General features: G+C 44.1%; 1 protein-coding gene across 1 annotated transcript in view; it reads left to right on the top strand.

The window, feature by feature from the left end:
- The first annotated feature begins 42 nt into the window (after positions 1-42).
- LOC126089946 (RNA-binding protein 24-B-like) overlaps positions 43-21777 on the top strand; it is a 338376-nt gene continuing 316641 nt past the window's right edge. Inside the window, exon 1 of the mRNA XM_049906949.1 lies at positions 43-1545. Within this exon, the coding sequence (XP_049762906.1) occupies positions 1282-1545 (264 nt within the window). The 5' untranslated portion in view covers positions 43-1281. The remainder of the gene's footprint in view (positions 1546-21777) is intronic.

Below are 21777 nucleotides of genomic sequence, written 5' to 3'. Positions count from 1 at the left end.
ATCACATTGTGCGTCACACCGGCCGCCGTGCGCCGCTACTCCCTGCGCCGAGCGCCCAGTCAGTGTACCGGCGCGGCCGCGAGAGGGACTATCTCTGTCTCTCGCTCAAGTTCTCTGGCGCGCGCCGCTGCGATATAGCCGTAGAGCGCGAGCGCGCTCATTAGCGCCGGCCCTGACGCACTTATTTACGCTTCCGCGGCGCTCCAGAGGTGGCCCACCGCTTTCTTTCACCTCCCACCCCCCTCTTCCGTTCTGCCGTTTCTTCGCGAGCGTTTCCCGTCACCGCGTCTTTTTCTCGCTTTGAACCGGCCGGATTTTAAATTTCGAACAGCTGCGAAGTGAGCAAGTTGCAGCCGCCGCCGCCGCTGACACGAGAGGTGGGAGCACAGGGAGGGGAAAGGGACGCACTAAATATAGAAGGCGGAGCTGTGCACGGGGCCAGACGGCAGCGCGCGCGCACGAGCTGGCTCAGGTCTCCGGGGATTCTAACTTAGTGCTCGCCTAGCGGCCCGGCAGTATAGTTTGTCAGTACGCTGCCGCCCAGTTACCTCTCGGGCGCGCTCGCCGCTGTCGGCGCAACAAAAAAGACGGACGGCCTAGACGGTGCCCCACCACTTCGTCGACTCCGACCACGTGTCTTCCGGTGACTGGGACAGCGGGGGAGTCCTCTAGTGGCACGGCAGTGTTCCCACCACCGACACCGCCGCCGAACAACCTGTCGCCTCTGCAGCTGCGTCGCCGCATCGCGAAACGGCAAGTACGGATGAGGAGGGGACATCGCGGCAGCCAAGTTGCAGCATCGGCCACCATCGCCGCCAGGAGGAGCAATATAAGCAGGAGAACGTTAGATCACCCATTCTAGAGCTTCGCAATTTTGTATATATTCGACTCTCACAACGCACTAGTTCAGCGCTGTAGTAGGCAGCCTTCCGCCCTAGAGCAGGCAACGACGCCAACAACGAGCCAGCGATAGCCGGAGGGCGACTTCAGACGACTCCTTTGTTGTAACATGATCCCAGCCTTCGGCCGGCGGTGAGCTATCAAACGCGCAACCATCTGCCGTGCTGCGCGCCCCCCTCGCCGCTGGAGGGAAGGTGGTAGGGTGAGCTGCCAGAGAGGGAGGCGGCGGAAAGAGAGAGACAGGGAGAGAAACGCAGCTGAGGCTGAGTCGCCAGTGTCGGCGGCCCGACCGAAGCAGCGCGAGCGCGAACAGGGGCGCACCGCCCGGCGTTTATTCGGCGGCACTCGGGTTCGAGACCGGCAGCCACAATTGAGGTCGCAATGCTGATGCCCGCGGGCGCGGAGGCCGTCCTCGGGGGCGGCGCTGCGACGGCGGCGGACGGGCTGGCGGGCCTGGGGGCGGCGGCCGCTGCGGCCGCAGGCGTGCAGCAGAAGGACACCACGTGGACCAAGCTGTTCGTGGGTGGCCTGCCCTACCACACCACCGACAAATCGCTGCGGGAGCACTTCGCCGTCTACGGAGACATCGAGGAAGCCGTCGTCATCACCGACCGTCAGACGGGCAAGAGCAGAGGATACGGATTTGTGAGTACCACACTCATTCACGCCGCTTCCCTACCACCTGCTATTTTTTTCCGTGGATACGTCTATAACGCTTGAAAACGTCCATCTTCAGAACTGTTTCACAATAATTTCCGTTGCGCAGTCTTTGAGTAACGTAGGATGTCCATTTCATTTTTACTAAAAACAGGACATATTTTAAAAATTGAGAAAAAAAACTGTCACAATTAAGGGAGAAAATGGGACACAAGCTGTACTGACAAAATTTAATGGACATAAACTTCTTTTTCATCACGCACTCAGGTGACCCGAAACGTCTTTTTACAATTATTCTCCCGCACTGTCATGGTACTTTTCACTTTTGTGTATTTTATGAAGAAGTGCGTCTTCTTTTGACATTTTGGCATAAAAATGAGCACATGATACCCAATTAAAGTGTGTTGTGACAATGAGCAAGGCCTTCGCTGTTTCAGCATTTATTCTGCGTCTTTCATTGACCACAGAGAGTTTATTAAGGAAAACACACGTATATTCTGCGTTTCTCCACTGCCAATGATAAAAAGGATACTCACTTTGTATATTGCTGTCAAAATTACACTTTCGTTTTGTCATGGTGAAATTGTCATTGCATAGAATTAAGATTGTCCTGTATCCATTACAACGTCTTCATATTGCATACCACAACGGAAACGGAAATTCTTGCTATATAAACCAATCGAAAGTATAAGTTAACATGAATCGATACCACGAACAGTGCAACATATTAAATAAACAAAGGTTGTAGTGTAAGTTACGCAAGTGGCGCTTCCTAGCGTAAAATTCTTTAGCCAAGGGAATACACAAAAAACGGGATATTTGAACGTCCCGAAATAAATACTTATGGTACAACGGGGCATTTTGGAAAAAAATAAGATAGTTCCGGGAAAACAGGACGAATGGACACAGTAGGATAGGACCTATTTCAAATTTGCAATACCTTTGAGCAGAACAAGGATGTACGTTTCTGTCGCTTGGTAAACAACATGTAGCTCGACTCTTCAACTCAACGAGGTCTTTCGATAGTGGAATATCGAAAGGAACTCATTATTGTGGATTACGTAGTGTCCAGTTACGTTAATCGATTATACAACTAAAAGGACATTACACTCATTACGTTCCTAATATATGATAAGGTAAATAGGTAAAGCTGTCAACATCCCCAAGATTAGTTTGAACGCCACAGACATTGTTCACAGGCATAACGTCTTTTTCGTCCGACTTTTGAACCGACTTACCTAGCCATTTATATGGTAGATGAACCAACAGTTTATCATGGGAGTCGAACCGTGGTGTATATTTCAGATTAACAAATATTGCCAGTTTTTTATTTTTAGGACATCACTGTATTCGCCGTTGACTGTAGAAATTATTTATTTCACTATTGGAATTTCGGCCTTTGGGACATTTTCGAATGGTGTTGCAAAAGATTTTGCTTCAGCACATGTCAAAGACCGGATTTGCGATAGTGAAATAAATAATTTGTACAGTCAGTGGCAAATATGCTTACCTTTTAAAAAATTCTACGTGACTGTGAACCCCGACCATAAGTTAATCAGTTGCCAGAGGTGAAAGAAGTGATAAGCAACATATAAATGCGAACACCGACCAGAATCTAACCCAAGATCTTTGGATACAATGATTTAATATTAATGATGGTCGATTGATGAAAAAATTACTGGAGAAACGAAGTTATAGATTCGAAATTCACTTTACCGTTCCTTGCAGTTGCGGATTACGCGTTTTACCAACATTTGAGAATTTCCGTTTTGTTGTACCTATTGTTAAAGTGTTGAGATGTATCCTACAGGAATCAGAAGTTACAGCACAACAAAGAGAAGCGGACATGGGTATTATTGCCTCCCCGTGTACACTTCCCATTTAAACCAGCGATTTTGCTTTGAACGGGCAGGAGAACGCATATAGTTTAACTAGTCTGTGAAACGTACATACTTTAAAATGTATTGGCTGATGTTGAAAGTGGAATAACTCTATACAGCTAGTAACTGTTATTATTATATTTCACAACATGTATGCCGGTTACGAAAGTTTTTTAATCACTGAATCTGCTTGGATGATATTGCTCTTAGAATTTTATCATTTTCCAAATTCATATATTTATTTTTTGTGACCATTTTGTGTGTTCCTCTGCGACCATTTTAGACAAATTCTAAACAGGCTAGAGAATTTCTGGTGTTTCGTGTGACTTGGTACAAAAACCTCCCCTCTCTAAAACACATACAAACAGAACTAGGAACCAGTAACTGAGCCGCCGTATTATTGCAAACCGTTGGGAAATAAGACTACGTGGATACCGAACTGAACTGCCCAAAATATGTGAACATTTCTACCTAAAGGTGACTCAATAAGTTCCAAACATGTCACGGCGAAGAAAGAGTAAACTCAAAACAGGTATTAAAATTAGATTAGTTCACATTTGGTATCAGAATTTTATCAGTAGCTTTTCGCGCAACCTATTTCGATCAGTATTCCTGCCTGTTGCTTAAGCTTTGTCTCCGAGATAATTTTTCCGTGATAGCGCATGCTTTATTTCAGCCGATTGCTACTGAAGCATTATGAAAGCCAGAAATCAGCTGTAGTCTTCCGCATGTTCTTATCCAATAATTTCTAATACAGGTATAAAATGATTTCAAAACAGTCTCTGACGATCTGGTCTTTGTAATGTACCTTCGTACAGCATAAACTAATGTTAATGTTTTATTTCATATCGTTTCGCAAAGATACTATGATCGACCTGTTTCCTGTTTGAAGAGACATTTATACATATTTTGTGTACATAAAGTATACATCCAACCCGTTGATTAAGTTTAAGGGTGTTACATTACACTTATGCAACCGGTCGACTGCTGTCAGCATTGTTTAAAATTGTAACATTTCTACATAATACGTTGGCGTTCATCCCCTCTCGTTTGCTGTTTGAATTTGATGGCGAGGGCATGAGGTACCAAAATGGGCGACAGAAGCTACAATATCAGGACGGCTTAACATTATCTAGCTATCTCAGTAATGAAACCGTAGGACGATAACGGCATTGTGGCCTGTTCTCGATGCACTCTCAGTAATGGTGTTTCCGATCGTGATAAAACCAACAGATTTGCCGTGTCTATACCCTACCGGTTTTCTTCGTACGAGAGACAGACGTCGCATGGGCTGTACTTCTGCATGAGATTAAGTCCTGCTACGTCGATCAAACACGTATATATTTGATTTGTTATTTATGACATATATATTTGATTTGTTATTTATAAGAGCGTCGCGTGTGCGTTGTTGTCCCTGTAACTTCCATTTTGGAATCATGAAAGTGTCTTGCGCACAGTGCTGTATTTAGCCAAAGACGTTTAGCACAATGGTTGCGCGAAAGACTTAAGCGCTTTTTTTACTTGATGATTGTGATGGATTAAAGAGCATTTATGTAGCCAACTCCATTTATGTTGGAACAGTGCGTTGTGTGACACTTCCACCTACCATACTTACGTTTCCTGCATCAGTTTTATTGTCATAGTTTCTCCGTGTAGGCCTGTTAGTTTCCAGTAGTACAGAGTAATTCAATCAATGTAATGGCGCCAAGAAGCCTACTGGGGAGCGTAACGTTGTAAACAGAATTCGCGCTTTGTTGGACACATTGTGTTCTAAGTGCCTGTTTCTTAAAACTTTGATGATGCTGAATTGTGTAGCTGAGTTTGAACTGGCGTTTCTGCCAACATTTACTCTTTTGTGTTATGTTGCATTTTGTATTCTGTATTTCAGCGTGGAGCGTCCACTTCAGCAAAAGTTCTCCTTTATGCAGTCGTCTAGTAAGTAAAGTTTGCTCCCCATACCTCAACAGTGGTGGTTAGTCAGAACTTTTTAATCTAGTCGTAATTGCACGCTTCATCTTTAATTTAGAATTTGACGTTGACCCGAATTTATCAGCTTTTCTAATTTCAGAGAGACGTTTCACGTTGATAGAATAATTCTGTACTGAGTTCTTCCTGATAATGCATCGGGAAGAACAGCACACAGAGTGTTACTGAAGTCTTTGCTTTTTGTGATGTGAAAACAAATCTTAAATGTTACCGCTCGATACACGTATTCTTATCTGCAGGTCCTCTTCATACAGAATGATAAAGTCTGAAATGTATTTACTGTAGCTACTTCTCCCGTTATCTGTACTGGTTCACCGAAAATGTAGCTCGAACATGGTAGGGTGCAGGAAATGGGAATATGTCGGCGCAATGAGCCATATCGACAGACGCATGTGCGTAATTTCTTTGTTATGTCGAAATCAGTGACGTCATTGTCCAAGCAATAACGATTAATGTTTTGTGTAGACGTGGCATGATAGGTCTGAAGACTTTTGTTAGATGTTATATAAATCAAGTTTACGTACATACATGTATGTGGCTGGAATGTACGAGGAGAGTTCAAAAAGCGAGTTACACATTATTACCTCTGTCCAAGTAACTTGTATTGAATGCTGCATTTCTCATCAAATTAACACAGATACATGATACTATGTTTCAACATAGTCACCAAATCTCTTCCAACAATGGTCGGAACATTCAACCAGTCTTTCAAAACAACGATGATGGAAATCAGTCCCGTTGTCACGGAGCTATTCGACAAGTAGTATGTGACGTCCTCATCGTTGAAAACTCTTTTTCCAATCAGATGTTCTTCCCGAAATGATGGAAATCGCATGTGTAAGACTTACCGATTGGCATCACACAGCGTCTGTGCAACTTTGATCTAATTGTTGGCACCATTTCACTTTAGCTGGTAAAAATCTCTCCGTACAATGGAAAACAGTGACTCGATAAACTGATCATTGGCTTCTATAAACTGATCATTGGCTGCGGTAAATTGTTGTGGTTCATTCACTTTTCAGTGTTTCTTTATCTTTTAAGTCGTTGCATCGTTCGAAGGAAGCATAGCAACATTGAATTTCCAAAAATCAGAAATCTGCAGTGTAACGTAAGTTAAATGTTATAAACACAATGTTGGTTGCTCGGTAATTTCCTTCAGCAACTTGTGGAATTTTATATTGCCCAGGAACGTGTGGCGTATGTAAAACCGTTCACCACCTCATGGTAATTCGGCAAGAATTGACGACGGGAACTTGTCCGTTGCTTGTCTTGCAAAATCCGACGCCTCTCTCCCCAGCGTTGCAGCAGCTTCAGACTGGCGCCTGAAGATGCACGACAGAGATAGCGCACGTAGGATTGTACAGGGTGCTTCGCAAGTGCTTTGAAGATCCCTAGTGAAACCGAAAATACCATCGCAGTGGTCAGTTTGGAACAGAACTACCGTAGCGCAGGCTGCGATGTTGCTAAATTGTGCAGAGAATTGAGATTGTTCGTCGGTGGGATTAATATTTGTTTGGAAATGATCCGACTCCGAAAGAACCAGAGTAGGGGAGTTGAGTACTTCCCCCTTGCTTCAGTTTTTTGTGTCAGTGCGTTTTTCCAGTAGTCCACACATTGCTTTTTATTCAGCTTCATTCGTGGGAAAACTTACTATTGTTGAACAAATTTTTGGGGAACGTTCATTTTATTGTTCTAACACGAATTTAAATAAAAAGGAAGTAAATATATGGATCGTAATTACTGCTCAGGTAGAAATCACCTGGCTATGAGCTTATTCAACAGGCTGCAGAAGTAGTCCCGTAGATTTATCGAGAATTTCTCGCGCAGCCCTTCGTGACTGGAAAAAGGTACCAAAAGCGAATTGCAAACCACGGGAAAGAAATCCGCCGATATTGGTACGAAGTACACTCGCCTATGCTCTCGCTAAGCCTTGAGGGTGTATGTATATGTGCAGATAGACTGGAGACAGCCTCGACGAATACCCTCCCTGCTCACAAGGGAACCTCCCCATCGCACCCCCTCAGATTTAGTTATAAGTTGGCACAGTGGATAGGCCTTGAAAAACTGAACACAGATCAATCGAGAAAACAGGAAGAAGTTGTGTGGAACTATGAAAAAATAAGCAAAATATACAAACTGAGTAGTCCATGTGCAACATATGGAACATCAAGGAAAGTGTGTGTTCAGGAGCGCCGTGGTACCGTGGTTAGCGTGAGCGGCTGCGGAACGAGAGGTCCTTGGTTCAAGTCTTCCCTCGAGTGAAAAGTTTACTTTCTTTATTTTCGCAAAGTTATGATCTGTCCGTTCGTTCACTGACGTCTCTGTTCACTATAATAAGTTTAGTGTCTGTGGTTTGGGACCGCACCGCAAAACCGTGCGATTAGTAGACGAAAGGACGTGCCTGTTTCAGACTCCCCCGCAAGTGAGATTTGTCAGATTACAGGAAGAACTCTATGCGAGTTTTAATTGTATCACAACTATGTAGGCCTAGCTGTATCTAAAGATGATATACGTAAGAAGAGTGATTCTTTTCATTTCTCAGCGATATTCCCAGAATGCTTTCGAGGATCTGCTTACCAACAGAATAAGAGCGATGCAAAGTTAGTTGCGATCTTAGGGTATGTAGGGCAGATGAGATGCAATCGTGTCGTACGTTCAGACACGCTAAAAGTCCTTTGTGCTATCCAGTTGACGTACTCACCACAAAAGCGAAACCAGGTCATGGTAAAGTCGCTTCTCTGCCCTCAAATGTAGAGGAAGCAAGTGTTGTTGTGCTGGTCTTTGTAAATATATGAAACTGAACTTACAGATAGCTGAAGATGTCTGTTGGAGACTCACTGTGACCCAATGATCCACCACGAATGAACCCTCTGCTCACTGTGTTGCGGATGATGAAGTCGTATGTCTCTGGAAGTAAGGTTGGCTAGTGATGAACAGTGATCAGCGTACACACCTGGTTCCTCATAAGGGATAAAATAGTGTCAATCCACCGAGGAACAGAACATTGTACAATTATGCGTGGGTTGTTTGCTTTCGATTAGTGTACGGTATTTCAGTGCCTGTTTAGTTAACTATATGTCACATATTACAGAACATCTTTGAGCGCCGTCTCTTGACCAAATGATGGACCTCCTTTCTTCGCTGACAGAGGCATATGTGCTAAAAGTTCAAAATTCGTGTAACATCTGAACCTGACAATGACGCATATGTGCTAAAAGTTTAAAATTCGTGTAACGCCTGGAAAACGCTACCAGGACAAATGTTTACTTACTTTCGCTTTGATTTTGGTAAGCAGTCATCTAGTCAGATTTTCCTGATTTTTCAGTGGAGCCACCGTTTTAATATTTACTTCGCCAAAGTAACAGTGCTTCCTAAACCAAAAAGTGTAGACTGTATTATTATTTTCAGATGTACAACTGTTATAAATGCGACATGCGGCTCAAAATGGATTATTAAGGGCTCATTTTTTTAATGTCTCCTAATATTCTGCGGATGAACTATCTAGAACATAAAAAAGTATCGCCAAGTCGAGTAGCCCAACTTGCAAGAAATTTCCCATCATTGTGCGTGGTTATACGCAGAACAATAAAAAAAGTATTGTATGTGCTTTATGTGTGCGCTTTTTTGCGTCTAGGAAGAAAAATGTCACATCTTGGGGTGTCGCGAAATTCTGAAACGTTCTTCGGTGTACCACAAAGAAAAAGATTGAGAAAAGCGGTTCTAGATAATGAAGTTTTCTGGCGGTTTCGTGTTAACCTTTTGCCCCAGGGGTCTGAAGGAATGTTACTGCTTTGAGATTCAAAACTTCACAAACAATGAAATAGCTGCTATTTGCCTGGTTTCATGCTTCAAATCGAAGCAAAAACACTGCTTCCAGCTAACGTCGTCGTTATTGCAACTAAATGAGTTCGAGTTTCGTCATACAACTCAACCTTCTGATGTCCTCTAAGAGAGTTACTGTATTCATGTGCCTGTTGTAGTCCGAGCGAGTACCAGCCATTACTTCAAACGTTTGTTGATAAGCGTTTCACGGCTGGAACGACGAGTGTGATGTTACTGATGTTATCAACAGCGAGCACCCCGGGTAGAAACACTACCTCTTACGAAAGTGAGGGCTAGACGTACTGTCGTTCAGCACTCTCCTCAAGGAAAATTCTAAGCAACTCCGAACCTTATACTGTTCGGAATGCCTATTACTGGACAGAAAGAAAGACTTCTACCTTGCATTATCCATTTACTGGTCCTCTCTGAGGAGAAATAGAGTACTGTTCTGCCTCTTGTTTCTTTCGGCAGTAAGTACCAGTCAGCCACGAACTTGATACGAAGCAGTGTAATATACAAATTTTAGTATGATAAGACCATGTGTCGTTACTTTTTAGGTAAGATAATCTTTGTAAAATGTCGACTCTTCTTTTTACTCAAGAGAATACAAGCAAGCTGTAGCGATAGGCGCTCAGTTTGGCACAGAGAAGCGGAATGATAAGAAATCTGCTTAACCTTATGTCACCCAGCTCGAGAGTTGATCAGATCTGCATGACAGTACTTCCTACTCGACGTGTACTCACACTGTGAAGGAGACAGACTGAAATTAACGCCTACTCATCCTGATTCAGATGTTGTGTCGTTACGGTAAATCGCATCAGGAGGATAGCGATATTTTTCTTCTAGCAAGATATGTCTGAATCCGGTCTCCACGTTCATCGAAGTGAGTTAGTATCCAAGTTTGTAACACAGTTGCCGGAGACAGATTTTTAATTAACCGACAAGTTCGATCCCAAGAGAGAGTGTTTTTAATTTATGTTTCGAAGTTATTTATTATTCGTTAGATGGTTGAGGAAGTGCTCCACTTTGCAAATCGCTTTCATATGATAACTCCTGTCTTTAACATTGTCGTAAGTATCTACTTTCAGCATTGTTGTGCAATGTTCCGATAAATTGATGTCGCCTCGTCGGTGTATTTTTCTGGCTCACTGTTGCCACATGTCCTTTCCCCTGGAAGAAACTGCCTTGCTTCTGTTTCACTACTGCCATCTGTATATGTCATAGCAACATTTGCAAGATGTCATTTCTGTTATATCAGTCTGGTGAGGCACTTCGAAAGCACTGATCTTCCCCTACATCTAAATCTATACACTACAAGCCGTCTTGTGGTGTATATCGGGGAGTACTTCTGACCCCCTTCCTCTTCTCTGTTCCATTCGCAAATGTTGCGTGTGGAGAAAGACTGTCGATGAACCTCCGTACGAACTCCTTATTTCTCTTGATTATCTAGTCATGGTCACTTCGCAAGACGTATGTGTGAACAAATATGTTGTCTGACTCTTCTCGTAACATACACTTCAGGGTTGCATCAGTTAATTTCTCTGTGATACACAACGCCTCTTGCAGCGTCTGCCATTCTACTCGTATTTGTTGAGCATATCCGTAACGCTCTCTCGCTTACTTACCGATCTTGTCACGAACTTCTCGCTAGTCGTTGTATCTCCTCCACTCTTATACTAATGCTGCCTGGTAAGGGTCCCAGACTAATGGGCAGTATTCAAGAACGGGTCCAACAAGAGTTGCGGAAGCAACTTCTTTCGTGAATGATTTACCTTTCCGTTAGATTCTTCCAATGAATATCAGTGTAGAATGTGCTATTCTTAAAATTAGTTTTATGTGTGGTTGCTACTGTTTCCAAAGACGCACAGCCAGTAGCGTAATCGTACAGTAATGGTTCTTTTCGCCTATTTATACGCAATACGTTACATTTATTTACATTCAGCATTAACTGTCAGCCCCCCTACATCTACATCTACATGGCTACTCTGCAATTCACATTTAAGTGCTTAGCAGAGGGTTCATTGAACCACATTCATACTATCTCTCTTACCATTCCACTCCCGAACAGCGCGCGGGTTAAACGAACACCTAAACCTTTCTGTTCGAGCTCTGATTTCTCTTATTTCATTTTGATGATCATTCCTACCTATGTAGGTTGGGCTCAACAAAATATTTTCGCATTCGGAAGAGAAAGTTGGTGACTGAAATTTGGTAAATAGATCTCGCCGCGACGAAAAACGTCTTTGCTTTAATGACTTCCATCCCAATTCGCGTATCATATCTGCCACACTCTCTCCCCTATTACGCGATAATACAAAATGAGCTGCCCTTTTTTGCACCCTTTCGATGTCCTCCGTCAATCCCACCTGATAAGGACCCCACACCGCGCAGCCTTTGGCTTGCCTTCCCCACAATATTGTCTATGTGGTCTTTCCAACTGAAGTTGTTCGTAATTTTAACACCCAGGTACTTAGTTGAATTGACAGCCTTGAGAATTATACTATTTATCAAGTAATCGAATTCCAACGGATTTCTTTTGGAACTCATGTGGATCACCTCACACTTTTCGTTATTTAGCGTCAACTGCCACCTGCCACACCATACAGCAATCTTTTCTAAATCGCTTTGCAACTGATACAGGTCTTCGGATGACCTTACTAGACGGTAAATTACAGCATCATCTGCGAACAACCTAAGAGAACTGCTCAGATTGTCACCCGAGTCATTTATATAGATCAGGAATAGCAGAGGTCCCAGGACGCTTTCCTGGGGAACACCTGATATCACTTCAGTTTTACTCAATCACTTACCGTCTGTTACTACGAACTGCGACCTTCCTGACAGAAAATCACGAATCCAGTCGCACAACTGAGACGATACCCCATAGGCCCGCAGCTTGATTAGAAGTCGCTTGTGAGGAACGGTGTCAAAAGCTTTCCGGAAATCTAGAAATACGGAATCAGCTTGAGATCCCCTGTCGATAGCGGCCATTACTTCGTGCGAATAAAGAGCTAGCTGCGTTGCACAAGAACGATGCTTTCTGAAGCCATGCTGATTACGTATCAATAGATCGTTCCCTTCGAGGTGATTCGTAATGTTTGAATACAGTATATGTTCCAAAACCCTACTGATGATGATGAGCGTTTGGCGTCATTGGCCGGGAGGCCCCTCGCGGGGCAGGTCCGGCCGCCTTGGCGCAGGTCTTATTACATTCGGCGCCACATTGGGCGACCTGCACGCCGGATGGGGATGAAATGACGATGAACACAACACAACACCCAGTCCCTGAGCGGAGAAAATCTCCGACCCAGCCGGGAATCGAACCCGGAGGACGGCAATCCGTCACGCTGACCACTCAGCTACTGGGGCGGACAAAACCCTACTGCAAACCGACGTCAATGATATAGGTCTGTAGTTCGATGGATTACTCCTACTACCCTTCTTAAACACTGGTGCGACCTGCGCAATTTTCCAATCTGTAGGTACAGATCTATCGGTGAGCGAGCGGTTGTATATGATTGCTAAGTAGGGAGCTATTGTATCAGCGTAATCTGAAAGGAACCTAATCGGTATACAATCTGGACCTGAAGACTTGCCCGTATCAAGCGATTTGAGTTGCTTCGCAACCCCTAAGGTAAGATCCCCCACACCAATCATCGATCCTCCGCAGTTCTTCATGCGTTTCACTACAACATTATGACTTTGGAACGTTCTTATTGACAACAGCATACTCTGCGAATAGTTTCACGGGATCCCCGACGTTCTCCACTAGACCACTTATATGTATTGTAAATAGTAACTGCCCCGTATCATTTCTTTGGGGTACACCTGAAATTGCCTTTACATGTTGATCATGTTACGTTACGAGCGACGTGATGAGTTGTATCTGCTAGTAAGTCTTAGTCCAGTCACAAATCGTGTCCACTAGTCGGTAAGCTCGTATGTTTTTCAGTAAACGCAGTGCCGGTTTAAGACCCAGACGTCACAAGCCACCGTTTCGAAAGCCAGTCTGAGAAGGGCACCAAAGGCCCTGTAAGACTCTTCTATACCGCGTGTATCACAGTTAGTATCGGCTGTTTGGTACATAATAATGAAGCAAGAGTCCATAGCAACTGAATACCACCAGGAGTCTGGCTGTGTCCCACCTAGGCCTACATCATGAAATACACTTATTATTATGCGACGCAATATAGAAAAGTTTTTGAGATGAAATACTGATACTACTTATTCAACAGCATATTACGTTGTCCCAGGAGCCTACCTTGATACTAAACATTAATCTTACCATAAACCGAGACGGCGCGCTCGGAGGCGCTTTGCCACGTTTTGCGCGGCTCCCACTGTCGGAGGTTCGAGACCTATCTCGGGCATGTGTGTGTGTGTGTGTGTGTGTGTGTGTGTGTGTGTGTGTGTAGCGTAAGACAGTTAAAGTTAGATCCAGTAGTGTGCCAGCCTAGGGACCGGGTCCCATAGGAACTTACCACCACCATGACCAGAGAAGCGCATGTGTAGATGTAGATACTTCTTTGACTTATATTATCTTTGGAACTACAGGGGTTGTACAAAAATATGGAAACCGCCAGAGATGTGCATGCTTGAAAGTAAATGCAAATGCTTGCCAAGCCAGCTTCTTGCCTTGTTGCATTTGACCAGCATGCTTGAAAGTAAATGCAAATGCTTGCCAAGCCAGCTTCTTGCCTTGTTGCATTTGACCATGAACGGCACCTCTGCAATGGCCTCATTATGTCATAAGTGTCTTTGATGGTCAGAACAGTGTTGAGGGCATAATGTCGAAAGTAAGTCACTTCGAACGGGGGCAAATACATGGTGCTCGTATGATGACTGGGTCCGTAACCAAGGTAGCAGAAGTGTCTGGTGTTTCAAGAGGCACCATATCGAACCGTATACAGCATACAGGGAAAGCAGGAAAGCTTCATCCGCTAAGTTACAACGCGGACAAAGTTAGTGATTATTTATCGTGACGGACGGTCGTCGAAGAGGATTGTGACGAAAAGTTAGAGGACGACGGCTCCAAAAGTCACTGCAGAATTGAATGTCGTACTCGCGAACCCTGTCAGCTCCAAAATAACACGAAGGGAACTCCATAAACAGGAAACTGCAGGGCGAGCTGGAACTCCAAAATCATTCACCAGAGATGAGAATATCCGTAGCAGGAAAACAGGGTGCCGAAGTCATGAAACCTGCACTGTGCAGCAATGGAAGGAAGTCGTTTGGTCGGATAAATGTTGTTTCACTCTGCACTCTGTTTTCAACTTCTGGCCGGGTTTACGTCCCAAGAGAGAAACATGGCGGCAGTTTGATGATGGTTTCAGCAGTTATATCGTGGTATTCCAAGGGCCCTTTGGTTACCTGCAAAGGTCACTTACTGCCACGTATTATGTGATCGCTTTGGCTTACCAGTTTCATTCCATGGTACAATGACTGTTCTCCAGTAGTGATGCTGTGTTCCAAGACGACCCCTGTTCACACAGCTCGCATCGTCCAGGGCTGGTTTTGTGAACACGAGGATGAACTATCGCATCTGTCTTGGGCACTACACTCACCAGATCTCAATATTATTGAGTTTTTGTGGTATACTTTCGAGCGAAAGCAAGAAGAGAACCATACAGGACCTGTATCTTTTCATTCCATAATGACTAGAAGCTTAGAAATCCAGCGGGTATCCTACACCGTATTAAACACGGTAATATATTGTTTTTGGTGTTTCCATATTGCTGTCCACTCCCTGCAGTTGACCTTGCCTAATTAATTACTGATCCGCTGCCGCTGAATAGCAGTTCCAGACGCGCGTAACACAATTAGTAGTGAGAACTGGCACGGACGAAAGTGTACACGGGAAAAGGCGGAAGCGGAGGGCGCCAAATGATAAGTCTGGAACTGGCCTTGAGTAAATGGCAGTGCGGAACTGTAGCGAATGTCTTCCTGCAGTCAAGAAACACATCAGCCCGCGCGACCGCGTTGCATTTTTGCCGGTGCATGTGCCCCCGTATCAGTTAGCCGTTGTGGAACGTGATGTCTGCCATGCCATGTTTTAATGCCGAGCATATTTTATCCGCTTAACTGCGCAGCAGGCAGAAAAGAGACTTGCGGCGCACAGCATCAGGTGAGCAGTGTTTCGCAAGAGGCGGCGACTCCTCCTCAGACTTGCGGTGGCCAGGTGCCTAAGCCACTTGGACGTCTTCCAGGGTTCCGCTGCCGTTATGCGATAGCGCAACCTACCCTGTGCTTCGATGTGTTTCCTGCCCGCACTCGCTGCTGATACAGTCTTCAGACGGGAGGACTCCGAGGGTAATCCCAAAAGTAAGGTCTCCTATTTTTTTATAAGTGCTTAGACCTGTTTATTTCTACAACGGTTTACATCACTCGAACATTTAGCTATTTCATCACATTGGTGGCGGTTTTTGTATGCCCATTTGATACCAGCTCGCCGCCATGCTGTTCAGAAAGTTATGAACCTCTTCTTTCACCTCTTAGTCGGAGCTGAATCGCTTTCCGGCCAAATGTTCTTTTAACCTAGGAAACAGGTGAAAGTCACTGGGCGCCAAGTCAGGACTACTGGGTGGGTGATTATGTTCCACTGAAACTGTTGCAGGAGAGCAACGGTTTGCCGAGCGACGTGTGGGCGAGCGTTGTCATGGAGAATGTGTACGCCCTTGCTCAACATTCCTCTTCTCCGGTTTTGAATTGCCAGTTTGAGTTTTTTCAGAGTCTCACAGTACCTGTCAGCGTTAATTGTGGTCCCAGTGGGCATAAAGTCGACCAACAATACCCATTTACGATCCCATAAAACGGTTGTCATGACGTTACCGGCAGACTGTATTTGTTTGAATTTCCGCGGCCTTGGCGAAGAAGGATGCCGCCACTAGGGTGATTGTTGCTTGGTCTCAGTATGCCCAGGTTTCGTCACCCGTGACAATTGAGTCCAGAAAGTTGTCCTGTTCGGCTGCAATGCGGTGAAGAAATGCGCAGGAAGCATCAACTCGTTGCCGCATGTGATCCTCGGTCAGCATGCGTGGCACCTATCTTGCGCACGCCTTCCGGCAGTTCATTGTTTCCGTTAAAATTCTGTGAGCGGTGCTTCAGGAAACCTCAGGAACCAACGTGCAGAGATCATCCAGAATTATCCGCCGATCTTCAAGCATGCTTTGCTCAAACTTCAACACTGTCTCCTCAGAAACTGACGGTCTCCCGCTCCTTCGTTCGTCGTGAATTTTGGTCCGACCAGCTGCAAACTCTCTACACCACTTACGAACATTTTTGATATCCATGCACGACTCACCATACCCTTCCGTCAATTGCCGATGGATTTCAATCGGCGCAGTGCCCTTTGCGTTCAAAAACCGAATAACTGCGCGCAATTCGCAGTAGGCGGTTAACATCCAACAGGAGCTCCATTCTTAACGGCTGCCAACCCAAGACTGAGCGCCTCAGCGCGGCGTGCGCATGTTTACACACACCGCGTGAACACAAACCGAGTTCTGTACTTATAAAAAAAAAAGAAAGGAGACCTTACTTTTGGGATTACCGTCGTATATGCTTACAAACAATACCTTCACTCATGCCGCAATTTCAGCCCAGAAATATCCAACAGTTAGGTTTGACCTGGGTAATACACCTTGTACCATCAAAGACGATTAATAACTACAGAAAAACCATCAAGAGGTCACATCCCTCTTACAGCTAGAGCGTGTCAGTATGGTTCCAGTAGGTCACTAGAATTGTTCGTCCTACTATAGAGTGATTGAATCTCTATAGCTGAGAACCCCGGTTCAATTCCGGTACAGTCGAGGATTTTTCCTTCGTGGGGAGACTGACCTAGGGTGCACAGAGTGAGGTAAAGAGCTTCTTGAGTGAGAAGTAGCGGCCGGCCGCGGTGGTCTCGCGGTTCTAGGCGCTCAGTCCGGAACCGCGCGACTGCTACGGTCGCAGGTTCGAATCCTGTCTCGGGCATGGATGTGTGTGATGTCCTTAGGTTAGTTGGGTTTAAGTAGTTCTAAGTTCTAGGGGACTGATGACCATCGATGTTAAGTCCCATAGTGCTCAGAGCCATTTGAACCATTTGAGAAGTAGCGGCTCCATCTCCGGAAAAGCCGGCAACTGCCGATAGAGTGGTGTGCTGACCCTCCATACCTCATCCGAATTGTAGAAATGACAGTACTGCTACCATCACTGTATATGGTCTTCCGCGCTTGATCGCGGAATTCCATTTCTTACAAGGTGTGGAATTCACATTCGAGAATCAGTTACATGTTTTTCTTTTTTTCCTTCGCACACCAGCGCGCAAAGTTTGTGGTTCTCATCATTAGAACTTGATTAAGTCCTCAGTTTTATATACTGGCTGGTTATAAATAAAGGCCAGCTACTCAAGAGGTCCAGTGTGGGTTGTAATTATCGTACGGCAGAGAAATTTGGTAGATGTTGTAATGCGTTTGTGCTGAATCAGTTTACTCTGGAAAAAAAATTAGTTTAAGTTTTGGCCACCAGGTGCAAATCTGGCAAATCTGGCGCTGTAAATGCAAGAAAGACATGTAGAAACGTTTCCATACGTAGTGGATTAGAAAAGGGACGTGGACAGGAAAGGTCAAACAAATGAGGAAGATATAATGTTGATATTATTACCCGCCACTTACGCAATTTGTTCAGTATGATCATGGGAGACCATGACGAGATGCTGTACAGCGCCAAATATGCACCTGGTGGCCGATATTGGAACTAATTTTTTCCATCGTAAATCGGTTCCGCTTTAACACATTAGAATATCAACCAAGTTTGGCTGCCATGCGATAATTACGACCAACACTGGACTTCTGTGAGTAGCTGCACTTTTAATTATAACAACATAAGTTTCCTATAGTCTTCGTCTTCAGTTGCAGCCTTCCTAGGTGGCATTCGGTTTATAAGGAACGTCCATAGCTCCCCATTTTCTCTTTATTTATTCTGTTTGAGGTACACGCTACATCAGAATATGCGGAAGATCAGTCACAAGCCGAACAAAGTGACGCAAAGAGGTTCATACTCTACATCCTCAGCACATGCGCCTTTGCAGAGTATGTATGACATCACACCTGGACGATTTACTTTTTTGACATAGCTATATTTACACACATTTCATATTTGCAGTAACAAACTTTTTTTGTTGCCTTGTTACCTGCGCTGTTTACATACTGCGGGTGTGGAAAATACTTTACCGACTATAAAGTATAAGCAAGCTGTATGCAACTGCAACTGTAAATCCGTGCCGGCCGATGTGGCCGAGCGGCTCTAGGCGCTTCAGTTTGGAACCGCGTGACTGCTTACGGTCGCAGGTTCGAATCCTGCCTCGGGCATGGATGTGTGTGATGTCCTTAGGTTAGTTAGGTTTAACTAGTTCTAAGTTCTAGGGGACTGATGACCACAGATGTTAAGTCCCATAGTGCTCAGAGCCATTTTTTGTGAATCCGTAGTTCGAAAACATTGCCCAGCGTTCAATAAATTCAACACAATAGTTGTCGACAAAAGAACAGAGCGTTTGGTCAGTCAGAAGTTTTACATTTCTGCGGTCTCATGTTATTGAAAGTCAAAGACACACTGAAGATTTAGAAATGGTGGGATAAAGTGTATTTGTCAATATGAAGGATGAAGTAATTTAGAAATACAGTGATTAAATGTTTCCACAGAACTTTATATCCTTTAGTCACGTAGGCAGATTCGAGAGTCTCATTATCAAATGTTACGTAGGATCATTATGACAGATAGCTAAATGCAGGTGGAATTTTCATCGATTTTCAAAACTATTATTATTAAAACTGATTACATCCATCCTGATTACCATGAACGTTTCAGGAAGTCGCGCAGTTCTTTGTAAAGTATAGCGTATTGTTGGTGGTCGAAATATACAAAAGGTGCGCGTTAATCGTCACCGTATCACGTCGTTTAATTTTAGCCAACCGGTATTATGAATCACGTAACATTTGATAATGAGACAGCGTGTCTCGAACTATATTGACCAGCGATCACGGAAAACTTCAAAAGCACGTCAGCGGAGGTGAAGACAGATTTTTATCAAGAAAATAGCTCTTATCTTGTTTTATGCTGATAAGGAATTGAGAAATAAAATCTGAAATAGCATGCCTGGACCACTGTCTTGCATGGAAGCCAAACGTGGATCGTGGGAATACCGTAGGAGGAAGTAGAAATATTTGCAATAAAATATTGCAAAAGAATATTAAAAAAATAGTTGTACGCATAAAGTACGAAGTGAAGAGGTAATAGAGGGACCGGACGAGGAGAAAGACGTCGTGGGAAAAAGGGACAATTAACATCTGGCAGAGCATCCAGGGTAGTTAACTTGGCGCTGAGAGACGAATCAGAGGAAGATAAAAAAAATTACGGGTTGAAAAAAAATATTTCTACAGCAGAAGAGGTAGTGCAGTATGCGCTCTGTAGTGGATGTACAGATGTGAAAAGATTAACTCAAGAGTGGAAAAGTTGGAGGGCGTATCACGCAAGTGACATGTGATTTGGAGAGATGGAGAGAGGATGTCAATCAAACGTGATCCACTCCTTCGTAATGCAGTTGTCCGAGGAGAGTTGCCAAATTAGAACGGAAATACGCTCGTGGCTTCGCCCCACCTGTCGGCACCAATCTACAAGATCATCGGCTGCGCTGCGAACCAGTCACGCAAGCCGATTTCAGCCTCAAGTTGGTTCTGCGTTTGCTAATCGGCCATCGATAATATTTGAACTTGCGCGACGTAGATTATATCACGTTGCACACGAATCTCTCCACGTGTGCCTATATTGCACGAGGTGAAAGACTGTAAATGGCAGAAAAATGACATTGTTAATCACAGTAAACTACTACAGAAAATATACGTGTGTATCATGCGACCGTACCAATAAGAGACTATCGTGTGGCACACATTTTATATGACAGCTTAGGTTTACATTGACATAGCAATGACGTCATTCACATCAGTATATCTCTATACACCCATTGGAGGTATGACAGCAGACGGTATTTGATCAGCAATCAGAAACGTCGACTGTTTCTTCGGCGTTCACGTCGTATGTCGCTTGTGTGTTTCTAGCGTGAAGCGGTCCACAGTACTACATGTACTACCCTGCTCATTCAAGCTGGTCTTCATGAAAATATGATCAACCAGCGACCCGCCCCGTCTTCACATGAGTAGCACTACATAGTTGATCATATTTCCTGTGGCCGGGACGAATTGTCTGGCGCAACGGTAATAAGTTATATACTAAAACCTTCATTGTGAATCAGTCTATTAGTGAAAGCCGTATCAAAATCCCTACTGTAGTTGCTGAGATTAGCCTTCTCATACAGACAGAAAAATGCGGCGAGAGTTAAATTTTTAGTATGTATAGATGAGGCTTCTATTAGGCATGCCCTGTTTAAAGTTGAGTAGGTACTCTCATGATGTCTTATTGCCAGGTCAAATAGAGGATACTAGTCAAATGAGCCCTTTATAATAACCTGCTGTCGGCAATTGTACAAGTTAATCTGTGTCTTGCCTTAAAATTCTATGTATCATCACAGTTATTCTTCTCATTCAGGATTCTCTCCCCATTCTTTTTCATTTTGTTTCTCCATTCTTTTTCATTTTGTTTCCCCACTCCTTTTCATTTTGTTTCCAACGACATCTTTGCCGAAAAGAAGCCCAACTCAGTTCTGCCAGGGCGGTATGTTTTCAGAAGTCCAGACGTGTTCAAGGTACAATTAGTTACAAATGGATTGGTTGTCTTCAGCTCCCAATTAACGGAACTCCATTATTATATCTGAGAATAATAATACTTTGCTGTGGCTGGCTGAATTTAAAAGTGAAAACAGCGTCAAAACAAGAGACTCTTTTGAACTTTGAATTTAGCTGTGAATGATGTTACACTTCTTGGTTATGGCGTTGTTAAATAGTTTTGTGGTAAGTGAGAGACACTACAAAACATTTGGAGATAGTCGACGCATGTAAGACAATTGAATCGCAAGAACACGAAAGGAACCAGTTCCAGAGCGATTATACCTCCGATACAGGTACAGCCTAATCTCCCACGATGTTAATAGTAATTAATTTTAATAATATTGCTTCCAAATTTTTTCCTGTTTTCAGTTTTGGCTACGGAAAAGACAAGCGAGAAAATTCATTTGTTGGCGAGAAGATGAAAGAGAAAACATGAATATCGGCATTGGTCATAGAGAGGGTAAGAGTTTGACTTTGGGCGCAATAAACACCTCTTACAGTTAATTACCGAAAGCTCGCTCGAAACCTCGTGTACGGAGCGCTTATGATATCTGTATGACGCACGCCCGCACTTCGCCACTATCACTACTGCTCTCCAACGACGTGTTTTGTATCACCATAATTAGCTGCGATTGTTCGTTTCCTTTCGTACTTGACTTGCGTGACGCAGCTCGTCCGTAGACTGCAAGCGTCAACGCCTCTCGACGAATGGTATTATTTCTGTATCATTTCCAGACGCCAATCTGAAATTCGTGACAATGGCTTCTAATGAAGGC

This window comes from Schistocerca cancellata, chromosome 1, assembly GCF_023864275.1.
Source record: "Schistocerca cancellata isolate TAMUIC-IGC-003103 chromosome 1, iqSchCanc2.1, whole genome shotgun sequence".
In the NCBI taxonomy this organism is placed as follows: Eukaryota; Metazoa; Arthropoda; class Insecta; order Orthoptera; family Acrididae; genus Schistocerca; species Schistocerca cancellata.
The sequence above is the reverse complement of the archived record's forward strand: the minus strand, read 5'-3'. Positions and strand labels throughout refer to the sequence as shown.